The 12,375-nt window shown below is 47.3% G+C and overlaps 1 protein-coding gene across 1 annotated transcript; it reads right to left on the bottom strand.

Moving 5' to 3' along the window:
• Positions 1 to 6,072: 6,072 nt before the first annotated feature.
• On the bottom strand, positions 6,073 to 11,793 carry LOC125550378 (myosin-binding protein 3). The gene is made up of 4 exons (XM_048713362.2): positions 9,879 to 11,793; positions 8,452 to 8,943; positions 6,981 to 8,343; positions 6,073 to 6,700 (listed from the first exon to the last, which is right to left on the bottom strand). The coding sequence occupies exons 1-3, from the start codon at positions 10,717 to 10,719 to the stop codon at positions 6,986 to 6,988; spliced, it is 2,691 nt and encodes an 896-aa protein (XP_048569319.2). The 5' UTR covers positions 10,720 to 11,793; the 3' UTR covers positions 6,073 to 6,700; positions 6,981 to 6,985.
• Positions 11,794 to 12,375: the final 582 nt, after the last annotated feature.

Below are 12,375 nucleotides of genomic sequence, written 5' to 3' on the forward strand. Positions count from 1 at the left end.
CGACGCCTAACCGGCTGGAGGATTCACAGTCCTCAAGTGTAATAAGTCTTCAGATCACACAGACAAGAACACTTAAGTGATGCCTAATTCTCTTTGGCTCTGGGTGGTTAGGGCTTTATCCTCGCAAGGAATTCTCTCTCAAAGGCTTCGAGGTGGGTTGCTCTCAAACGACAAAAGCCGTATACTAACTCTGAGCAGCCAACCATTTATGGTTGTAGGGGGTGGGCTATTTATAGCCACTAGGCAACCCGACCTGATTTGTCCGAAATGACCCTGAGTCACTAAGGAACTGACACGTGTTCCAACGGTCAGATTTCAAACTCACACGGCAACTTTACTTGGGCTACAAGCAAAGCTGACTTGTCCAACTCTGGACAAGATTCGCTCTCATAGTCTTCACTCGAAGACATAGGTTTTGGTTAAGCATCACTTCAGTCATTCTGACTGGTTCTCTTGGACCCCACTTAATAGTACGGTGGTTCCTATGACTCAACAAAGAAGAAAAAGAACTACGAAAGATCTAAGTCTTTGAGCTCCATAGGCTTCATGCGATGTCTTCTCTTGTCATAGTCTTCAATGTGAATATCTTCATATACCACCTTTGACATCAATGTCTTCATACATTTGTTAGGGGTCATCTCTGGTAGGAAAACCGAATCAATGAGGGACTTCTACCTGTGTTATCCTGCAATTCTCACAAACACATTAGTCCCTCAACTAGGTTTGTCGTCAATACTCCAAAACCAACTAGAGACGGCACTAGATGCACTTACAGGATATTTACTACCTAATGCCAAGTGATTCTAGCGCGCTAATGGGGCAAATTTGAAACAGGAAAGCCACCCCCCTTGTGCCCTGATCTTACCAAAATGTCCCTCCGGACTAATAATCCGGCGGGAAAGGTGGGTACTAGAGAATTGGGATATTTCTAGAAGGAACTTCCACAAAGCATGCCCTCTCCATTTGACATTATTACTCATATCAGTCTAGTCTTAAATCAAACTTTATGAACTTTGACCAAATTTATCAAAAATGTATCAACACTCGCAACACCAAATCAATATCTTACACCCATGATGGAGGATATTTGCACAATATATTCATATGGTGACTTAACAAATAGAACAACAACAGTTTACAAAGAAAAAAAGCAGTTTCACAGTGCTAGTTGGTTAGAGCTACCAACCCTAGGTACCAAAGACACCGTGACTGGAAGCACGTCTGTGAATCCATCTCCCCTACGCTCATCTTTGGCTCTTGGGTGTTCTCCTTAGTGACGTCGAATAGATGAGAACCCTCGATTTCCATGGGTCTTTTTTATTTATTTTTCTTCTCCTTCTAAAATCAAAATGTATAGTATTCCTTTGCATTGGCGGGGTTTCCATCTGGTTTCTTTCTCATGGTCTTCATTCTATTTTATTTACTTCTAATGGAGCAGTTGGTAGTCTCTGTTTCGGGTTTTTTCGTCCCATCCCATTTTCACTGGGTTTTTTTCGTAGATTTTTTTCATCCCCTCCCCACTTCAACGGTTTATTTTCGCGTCACCCTCTCACACAATGAAAGAAATCTGAACATATCAGAATTTTCCATGCTGACGCAAATTATTTAGTAATGTATAATCAACAACGATCAATCTCTAAAGATCAAATCTAATTTAATTAACATTACCTTAAATCGCTCAATCACATCAATTAGAAAACAAATAAATGATTTTAAGAAAAATCGCTCAATCACATTAATTAGGAAACAAATAACCGATTTTAAGAAAATTAATGTGTAAATCATAAAAAATAAATCTCATCAGGGAACGAGGCTATCGGGTGAGACCCATTCCGATGGACGACATGTGGCACTCCGGAGATGTAAATTTGCACCGCGAGGTGTTGTAATTTACATCTCGTGAAGGCGGAAATGTATTTATTTATTTTTGCATATAGACCGTCTGTTGGAGAGATATTTTTTGCCTCAGAAGATTCAAATGTTGGTTATTTTTACATATGGACCGTCTATTGAAGATGCTATTAGTCCTGAAAATATTACACTGAAAAAATATTATTTTGTGTATAGTCGAACACTTAAAAAACTGATTGAGAGAATTTGAGAGGATGGAGAAGATGAGGGCACAATAGGGAAATGGATGGAGAGAGAGAGAGAGAGAAAGAAGAGTGTTGGAGATGAGAGACAGAGTGAGAAAGAGGGTCTTTACATCAAAAAAGGTCGACAATGATGCATAAGCATAATTAATATGAGGGTAAAGTATATATTATACACAACTAATGTTGAACTATTATTATATACAAAGAGCCCGTAGCAACGCACGGGCATTCTATTAGTATTTACATGATGATGAGTTTTATCAGATCAACTCGCCAGGACTAAGCCATAAACCGTGACACTAATGCTAAGTTGGACACAAACAAGGTTTCTCTATTTCCTTCTCAACGAATGATATTGTTACTTAGACGTCAATCCAACACATGGATGCACGAGACAATCTACATTCTACTCACATTGTTGTTGTTGTCGTCATGGCCTCATGGGCAAATCAAGACACAGCAGTGAAGATATAGCTAGGGGTGACACTGACAGGTTGAAAGACAAACCAACACGACCCATCGGCTCATGGGCTTGATGGCAGCATGTTGTTCTAAGAAACTTCCACAGAACATACATAGTATTAAATCACGGTGGCAAATAGAAAAAATCAAGAGTACTTCAATAACGTACCCCCTTCGACAAATAATACTCCTTCCGTTCGAAATTACTTGTCTCAAAAATGGATGTATCTAGATGTATTTTAGTTCTAAATACATCCATTTCTGAGACAAGTAATTCCGAACGGAGGAAGTATATCAGTGTAGTGCGAAAAAACGTCTTAAATTATGGGACGGAGAAAGTAGATGGTAAGGAGTACCGTATATTTTTACAGAAGGCAAACTTTTTTTTGTTAGTGCAAGATATCCCGCATGCATGCAAATGCTATACACCACACCTGCTCACACGCTAGGCTCTAGCAATAGTGCCGTTTACATCCGGCGGCTGCTAGGCGTAAGCCGGCTGATCTTAGAAAAGATCAGCCCATGCGCAGCCGTCTGATTTAGACGTAGGTGGCCGTTAGATCGTAGGCTCTCAACAATGCTTCTTCCTCTTCTTCCTTCGTATTCTTCTCTCGCAGTGCTTAGTTGTTGGAAGCAGCAGCCCCCTCCTCAGCAGGCAATGAAGCGCTGCCGTTTGCCGGAGTCTCGTCTGGTTACAGCAACCCCGCCATCGGTCACAGACGCAACACTGGCCGGCTGGCCGCCCGGCGATGCTCCAACGCAGCACCGGAGCCTCGACAAATACTTCATCGCAGCACCGGCGAACCCGAGGATGCTTCGTCGCAGCTTCGGTGCCTCGGCAATGTTTCATCGCAGCACCGGCGCCTTGACAATGCTTCATCGCAGCACCGGTGAACCCGACGATGCTTCGTCGCAGCTCCGGCGCCTCAGATATGTTTCATCGCAGCACCGGCGAACCCAACGATGCTTCGTCGCAGCTCCGGCGCCTCGGCAATACTTCATCGCAGCACCGACGAACCCGACGATGCTTTGTCGCTGCTCCGGCGCCTCGGCAATGCTTCATCGCAGCATCAGCAAACCTGACGATGCTTCGTCGTTGCACCGGCTCCTCGGCAACACGCGGCGGCGACGGCGGCGGATGCTGCTACGCAGCACGCGGTGACAACGACAGATCCAGCGACAGCACGCGGCGGCGCATGCTGCGATGCAGCGGCGGCGACAGCGGATGCAACGACAGCACGCGGTAACGATGGCGGATGCAGCAACAACACGCGGCGGTGATGGCTGCAACGGCAGCAACAACACGCGGCGGCGATGGCTGCAACGGCAGCAACAACACGATGCAGCGACGGCAAAAGCTTGCTACGATGCAGCGGCGGCGACGGCGCATGCTGCGATGCAGCAAGGACGATGGATGCAACGGCAGCACGCGGCGCTGGCGATGGCGCGGTTCCAACGGCGGATGCTGCGTTGGAGCATCGTGTGTGGCAGTGCTGGTGGGTGCGGATGGGAAGCAGCCATCGCTGCCATGCATCTAGAGAAAGAGCAGAGCAGTTTAAGAAGACGAGCGGCTCACATGCTCGCATCGAAGGATAAGGTTGAGGCGGCTTGGGTGGGTGGGTCCATGGGACAGAGAAGCGTGTATACCGCATGATGAGCTCAATCGAATGGCTTGGGACGCGACTTACGCAACGCAAAGATCAGTCGGTTTACATAAAGAGTTTTCCTTTACATCCTCAACACGCCATTGTTACCGTGCGTTGTGGTTGATCTGGACTATCGAACCGACGGTTTTATCTTGTCATTCGTCCGAGAGCGTCTCTGCGTCCCTGCCGTCAGACTCCGTGACAGCCTCTAAATTGTTGCACGCCGTTGGCGCAGTCACGCTCAAACTTCACCTCCACCGCCTCACCTCGTGTCGTCCCGCCGGGAACAAACGAAACCAATCAGGCACTATTTGATTAGCAAAGTATTTTCTAAATATTTTGAGAATATTACAATTTTTGAGATTACCACGGTTTTATTTATAATAAGCTGTTTGGTTGCCCCTAACAACTGTGCTTTTAATATTGTAGTATTGGGCAAACTGCAGTTTTTTCTCTGCATAAAAAAAAGAATCCCAAACCTCTTTTTTAAAAACAGAGCTGCTTAGTGCTTAAACATAACGGCTAAACAACAAAATTTACAGCGTTATGCGGCAACAACCAAACAGGTCCTATGTATTCTGAATACTGCAAAATACTTTGTTTTGATAAAACTATGGTATCTTACACCTATAAGCAAAATTACTGTAGTTTTTGATACTTTGATTTATATAATACTTTGTTATCAAACATAGCCTCAACCAGCTCTACTCCACGTCTTCACGTACAGTAGGAGGCAGGAACGAGTTGTGGCCTGTTCCATCAACCCCATGCTTGAACCCAAAGCACACGTCTCCCTCGCATCAGCTCGACCGGACGCAGCTCGTGAACCTGCTCGACCCTTCGCAATCAAAGACCTCGGTACCGGAACTGGCTCGTTACGGCGATAGCATTGCTTTGACGCCTCGAAGTAAAATTTTGTTTTATTTGATGATCGCGGCATGGCATGTCTTCTTTCTTGTAGTCGTCGTTAACCTAGTTGTAAACTTTTAGGGCACATCTAGATGTGCAATACCACATCTAAGTGAGTGAATCAAGTGTAAAGAAGAAGAAAATAAGAAGAAAAATAATACCCACACGAATCTCGACGTAAGATCAATGACACAGAACTTAGATGTGCAATACTTATGGCGCGCACACACACATAGATGTGCTTTGGCAAAACTGATTTTTATTACCTCTGGTGTTATTTGTACTGCGATGGTCGAAGATGAATAGATTGGAAGTTTCTTAAACAAAGAGTTGCTTTGTAATTTCGGTGTTTTTTTTCCACATATTATTGCTCAAAGAAAACAAAAAAGGCACACGACGTTTCACCCTCTTACGCGTGGGCCCGCCCTCGATCGACAGGGACGGTACGAGTGGTGACACATCCAGCCTCCGATCCGACGAGCTGGCTGGCTGTACGCTAACGAAACACCATCCGATGATTGCGGTGGCAAACAAGGCACGCGCTCGATGGATCCAAGGGGAGAAGAGGCTCCTCTTGTCCGGTGCCCAGCCCGCAGCAGTGCCACCGGAAAAGAAGATACGATGCACTGCACAGAGCAGAAGGTTCATGTATGCACTGCACTGCAGAGTTGCATGCCAACATGGTAGGGCTGGTGCAGGCCGGTCCGGTCCACCGCAACCAACAGATTGTTCGGTGAGCAGAGCCGCGTCCATGATGATGATCCTGGACAGCTAAACCCAATCATGCAACGCAGGCCCGTTGCTTTCAGCGTCCATCCCATGGATCTCATCATCAAAAGGTGAAAAAGGAAGCTCTAGTTAGTAGACTAGACAGTACCCAAACCCAGAATCAAAGGAGAAAAGTGAAAGGGAAGCCGGAGCCACATCCACAGCAATGCTCCTTCCTCATCACACAATCATGCCAAGCACCACCCAAAACCAGCCTCACATTTCACATAAAACTATTGGGATTTATACAGCGGAAAAGCCCACTGAGGCCAGCCAAAATTTTAAAAAATGTCCTCTCTTTTCTTTTTTTGTGTTCATTCATTCATCCTATAGAGCTGGCGCTGGCCTGTTCCACGTTAATTAATTCATGGACCCCGGAAGCTCTCTCGCAAAGCCATGATTTCTGCCACGAAACACACCTCATGGGGGGGTGGGCGGCTCACCAACCGTCTCGCCCTCGGGCAAAAGTTCGCAACACAAACCCCACAAGATTGCAAATTAAACGACACAACGTGGGGGGGAGAGCGGTCCACCAAAAAAACCTTACAAGGCAGGGTTGCGGCATGATCCGCCGTCCGAATTCCGACGGCGATATGCCGAACCCGACCTACCCAAGGGGGAGCTCCTTCTCCTCCCGAGATGACAGAGCCCAGCTTCTCAACTTCTCGCCTGACTATGCTAGCTAGCTAGTCGGCAAACTTCCCTCTTCACTCGCTGTTGTTGCTGTCGGTGGTGTGCAAACTTTCTTTTTCTGATTGTTGGTATCTCCATCTTGATGCGTTGTCGCTGACAAACACGATCGCGGGCCTCGGCGCTTATCTGTAAGCAACAACAATCAATCAGGCCAGAATGTGGTTGCGTTAGGCGGGAAAGTTTGGTGAAAATTTAAGCATTGTGTACAAAGAGAATGTGGAGTGCATAGCTTCCTTTCGGAAAGTGTTGGTATACTGTCTATCCATTGAGCATGGAATTAATGAACTTGTGAAAGTTGCACTAAACTAATCCTCTTATGGTCTAAACAAAGAAACAATGATTGTACCATACTCCATGTGCAATACAATATTTAGCAGACAATAAGCAAAAGTGCGCGCTTCTTTACCTTTATTAATCCGTGTAAGGATGCAGATAGTGGGGCGAGATTTCTCCAGAGTTGTTCCTTGCACGCTGCTCGATCCTTCTGAGGTCCCGAAGATGCTGCAAGATCTCCTGAAGAAGAACAAAACCCTTGCCTCCTCTGTTCAAGGACCTCACGCACTGCTTTATGAACTCCTTGTCGGCCTCGAGAGCTTGCAAGCGCTCATGGACTTGATCAATCTCACTGGCAATCGCCAGCTTATCTTGCTCCTTGGCACGTTCCAGCATGACTTCTGCTGAAGGATCTGCGACGGTAACTTGCTTTGTTAGGAGGCCACTCCCATTTCTCATGGTAGTATCATCAAACAGAGGGAGGAGCTTCTTTCCTCCATTGCTTACGCCTTTTCTACTATCATGAAGTTTGAAGGTGACGTCCTCATCAGAGAAACCATTTGAGGCACCGTTTGAATGGTTATCTTCTGTGAAATGCTTGTCCATCTTCAAGTTATCAGATTCTTCATCTTCGAGGTCAAAAAGCCTCTCCTCTAGCACTTTCAGCTGATCCAATATGGAGAGCCTCTCTTCCTCACAGTCAGCTAGCGAGCCATCAAGTGTAACAATATGACTAGCAGTTTCATGTAAAACAACATCAGTGGGACTACTGCCATTGCTTCCATTCAGACCATGGGCAGACTCATCGCCCTCATAGAAACTTTGGGAAAGGTCATCACTGTCCTCAGCACTTGATGAAGCTGAGGATGATCCATTCTGGTCATCGGCCTTGTGCCTGGACATTTTCCTCCTCTCCTTCGCCTCATAGAGATGAATCTTGTGGCGATACAGTTCAAGCTCCCTCTCCATATCTTGCCTCTCCTTATCTCTCTTTACAACTAGATCATTCAGCCTCTGCAGTGCTTCTTGATCATACTCCGACTGCTCTTCCATAAGTCGCTGGTACTGCATCGCCTCCATCTGCATTGCAGCTTTCTGTTCTTGCAAGCGATTTATCATTGCCATGGTCTCATCAGCAGCTATAGCTGCTGCACTCCTCTCATTTTCAAGCTCTGCATATAGCGTACTCAATGACTTGTGGGCAGCTCCCAAAGCAGACTTGAGTTGATCAACACTCACCAGTTCAACGCTTTCCAGATCAGTGAACATATTAGCCACACTTGAATCAACAGACCTCGTATCAGCAGTCACTGCTTTAGGGTCTGGTAATTCCTGTAAATAACTGATATCTTCAATATCAGTTGGTGTATCAGAAACTCTCTTATCTTCAACATCACTGCAGTCAGAAGATGATTTGTCTGAACTTATTGAATGCCCATCAGAAAGTTGGTGCAAGCTTGGTAGAAGATCCTCAGTTGGATCAACTTCAATATCATCTGTTCAAAATAATAAGAATTGTTTCAAAAATTGCCAATCATATTAAACAAGTCAACCAAAATGCAGTAAACAGGTAGAAACAAACTCTTATAGTCTTAAGATTTTACCTTCGCCTGCTGCCATAAAAGTGGATAAATGGTTCAGCTGAGGCTGTTCAACATGGTTTTCAATGTTCTCACTTGAAATCTCAGTAATTTGTTCCCAAGAATCAAGTGCCGCGGAGTCCAATTCTTGTTTCAACTCGGCCAGTGATATTTTCTCCTCTTCACATTCTTCATCGACATGCTCCCTGGGATGTATCATTACCGAATCCAATTCCTGACTCAGCTCAGCTTGTTGAACCTGGTTCTCCTCAGTGTTCTCGTTCGAAACCTCTACGTCATGTGGCCCACCTTCCATTGGCATAGCGTCACACTCATCCTTTATGCCAGCTTGTTGAACCAGCACCTCTTCAGTATTTCCATCAGATTTGTCAACAACTAATCCATGCTCCATGGTATCAGATGGCATGGAAAACAATTCATGTTCCACAGTGCCCTGTTCAACTTGCTCATCCTCTGATGATGACATCTCTTTCAATCCATTATTCATCTGAGGAGCTGCGTGTAAAATTTAAAATCAATATGTTTTTCTCTTATTAATGTTAAATAAGCAAAACTATCAGCACTTAAAATTGTTGACAACTAAAAGGACCTTAGTTGACAAGAATCGCTTCTATTTAGTTAAGAGGTCCATTTCATGCTATCAAGGACGCTTCCGTTTTTTCTTTAGTTCCATCAAAGGTTCATCAATACAGATGCTAAAATCTAGCATATCTCATGGAATGGATCAGCTAGAAGCCTAAAATAAGAAGTCTAGATAGGAACACTTAAAGACCATCTCCAGAATAGTCACACAATAATTTGCAAGAAATAATACTGTCTACTCTACTTCAGTAAAATGACTTACATAACAAACAGATATACGGTAAATAAACGTGCAGTGGAGCAATTGAAAAGATAGGTAATTACTATAGCGAGATCATGTATAAATTGGATATAAAGAACTTATAAGGTTATTCTTCCAGTTATTCTTGCAATTAGCAAGAGCATGTGTATAAGAGGTCCATTTCATGCTATCAAGGACACTTCCAGTTATTCTTTAGTTCATTAAAGGTTCATCAATACAGATGCTAAAAATCTAGCATATCACATGGGATGGATCAGCTAAAATAAGAAATCTAGGTAGGAAGATCATCTCCAGAATAGTCACAAAACAATTTGCAAGAAACAATACTGTCTATTCTACTTTACTAAAATGACTTACATAACAAGTCTAGGTAAGAACACTCAAAGATCATATCTAGAATAGTCAGGAAACAATTGGCAAGAAATAGTACTGTCTATTCTACTCCACTGAAACCACTGGCATAACAAACAGATATGCACTGCACATGGCTGGCACAGTAAATAAATGTGCAATTGAAAAGATATGTCATTACTATAGCAAGAGCATGGATAAATTCATAAATTTATAATGAAAAATAATTACTTACAGTGCTGAGCATCAGAGGCCACCAAAAATTTCTCCTCGGTGGCATTAACCTTCCTCTCCGGCACCACATAGTCCTGCTCCACGGCCACATGATCAACTGCTCCCTCCCCTTCACCACTGGGGTGAGATGACAGCTCAGGCACACCGACGGCCAAGGAGTCGATGGATTCAAGCGGCACCAGTCGCTCAACGCTGCCGGCAGTGCCAGCGCGGTGAGCTGAAATGACACCGATGGAATCATCCTCCACCAATGGCTTCTCGTCGAAGAGCTCGATCACAGGGCCGTCCTCGGACACGAAGACCACGTCTCCGTGGCCGTCCTGGTCGCAGCCGCGGCCCGGGTCGTGAGCCGCGGCCGACGGCGTGGGGAGCAGGAAGGGCGGCGAGTAGAAGCCGCTCTCGAGCGCGACGCCGCAGCAGGCGCAGGCGAGGTCCCGCTCGCCGAGCTCGCTCCGCCTCATCCACGACAGCAGCGCCTTCCCGGACGGCGCCGCCGCGCCGCAGTCCTCGCACATGTCGGCGGCGTCGGCGAGGCGGCGGTGCGCGCGGCAGTAGCCGAGGCGCGACACCTCGGCGGCGTGCCCGTCGCAGAGCACGCGGCGCAGGGGCTCGGCGCCGGGGCGAGACGCGTCGAAGAGGCTGTCGACGGCGAGGCGGGAGCAGAGCGCGCAGGGCGGCGGCAGGCCGAAGAAGGCGGCGAAGCGGGCGATGAGGTAGGAGAAGACGCCGTTGGCGAGGAGCAGCGCGATGAGGATCCACTCGAGGAGCGCGCGGGCGAGCAGCCGCGCGGCCCGGCCGCTCCTCCCGCACACGCCCGACGCCACGGCCGGCTCCGAGGCCATCGAATCTCCCCGCGGCTCTGTCTCCCGGCGACCGGAGGGAATGCAACCGATCGATAGACGGACACGCCGGCCCCGCCGCCAGAACTCGCCGTGGAACCGAAGAAAGCACAACAAAAATTCCTCTTTGACTGGAAAAAGTATCGGGAAACAGGGCAATGCGATTTCTGGTGGAACGACCGACCGACCAACCAACCGAACCACTCTCACGAAGAAGACGAAGAGGAATGAGGAGCCGGTTTCATGGAGGAAAAGAACAAGAACGGAAAAGAACAAAAGAGAACAACTCCCCAGCAGATTGCGACGGGAACGGGAATCCGGGCGGGGCGGCGAGCGAGGGTGGCCAAGAACGAACGCCGGGGCGGAATCTGTCGACACGGAGGATGGCGACAGGATCGCGAGCGCCGGTTCTCAGAGGAAGAGGGAGGAGGGGTCTAGGAAGGGGGCGGAGGGAGGAGGGAGGAGGAGTTTGGTGGAGAGGACGGACGGGCCGGAGGCGGAGGAGACGAGCGGAATGTCGAGGGGGAGACGAATAAAAAGGAAGGAGGAAAGGTGCTCGGCTGGGGTCAGTGGCGATGCTGGGCTGGCCGCTGGTAAATCCTCGCCATTAAGGCGTATAATGCCCGTAATTAATCGGTATAGCAAATGATCGGTGGTGAACGTTGGGGGCGACGACGCGCAGCGCTGCGCGAGCTCGTCTCCTCCTCTCCCGGTAGCGATGGCGGTGTCATCACTCCCTCTCTGGCCGCGTCGCGGGTTCGTGTGGCAGATGGATAGATCTCCGTGTAGATTTTCCGCTCTTGTTTGTAGAACGTGGCAGTGGTGGTAGATTCTGGCGGCTTTTCTCCGGAGGCGTCGCGGTCGGACGGCGAGACGGATGCCGCTGCTGGCCGTCAGTCGCGTCGGCCGCACGGCTGGCTCGTCTTCGTTTCAGACTCGCGACGGACGGCACCGGGAGGAGAATGGCACGGCGGGTTGGACCTGCTAGCACGGAGTAGTAGTTTATCTATGAATCTATCCCGTGGCCGAAGACGACCGGATCAGAGACATGTACTGCGACGATCTGGAGGGGGGAGAACGTGGTGGCACCTCTGGGATTCTTCTTGCCGTCTTTGACCTGCACTGGGTACTGCTACTAGTTTTTAAGCCAGCTGAGGCTCAAAGTGTTTTTTTTTCCTCTTATTATTTTCTTGTCCTGGATGCCAGCGCCACTTGTTGGAGTGTGGACGAGTGAGGGTCGCCCGATCAACTGCTCTAGTGGTGAGATGATTTAGCATTTGAAAAAAAATCAACCGTATTTAGGATTCTCAAAACTCTGGAATAGAAAAAGACACAGCAATAGTGCCATGTCCTCTTGTATTCTATAGGAATTTGGATGCAAGAGTGTTTGATAGCACAGAAAACACAAACGAATTATATCAAGAAGTTTGAATGGATGAAAAAAAAAATCCTTCGAGCATGTAGTATGAATGAATCCTACGAATTATATCAAGAAGTCTGAGGGTTTCAGTCCTGCGAATCAAACGACTACAGTAGAAACAAAATCCTAACGGTCCAAATCCTCCGGAAATCATATGAAATTCCTTTGAACCAAAGGAGCCCTAATAGTGGACCTGGATCTTGTTCGGAACACTGGGATTTTTTAGACAAGCCATTTGA

This window comes from Triticum urartu, chromosome 4A (assembly GCF_056163025.1).
Source record: "Triticum urartu cultivar PI428250 chromosome 4A, HENAU_Tu73, whole genome shotgun sequence".
Taxonomy (NCBI): domain Eukaryota; kingdom Viridiplantae; phylum Streptophyta; class Magnoliopsida; order Poales; family Poaceae; genus Triticum; species Triticum urartu.

Excerpts from the sequence above, each read along its gene's own strand:
- LOC125550378 (XM_048713362.2), bottom strand. The coding sequence starts at position 10,719 with ATGGCCTCGGAGCCGGCCGTGGCGTCGGGCGTGTGCGGGAGGAGCGGC. Across the intron at positions 8,944-9,878 it reads GGCCTCTGATGCTCAGCACT|CTCCTCAGATGAATAATGGA; the intron begins GTAAGTAATTAT and ends TTTTACACGCAG. Across the intron at positions 8,344-8,451 it reads TTTTATGGCAGCAGGCGAAG|ATGATATTGAAGTTGATCCA; the intron begins GTAAAATCTTAA and ends TATTTTGAACAG.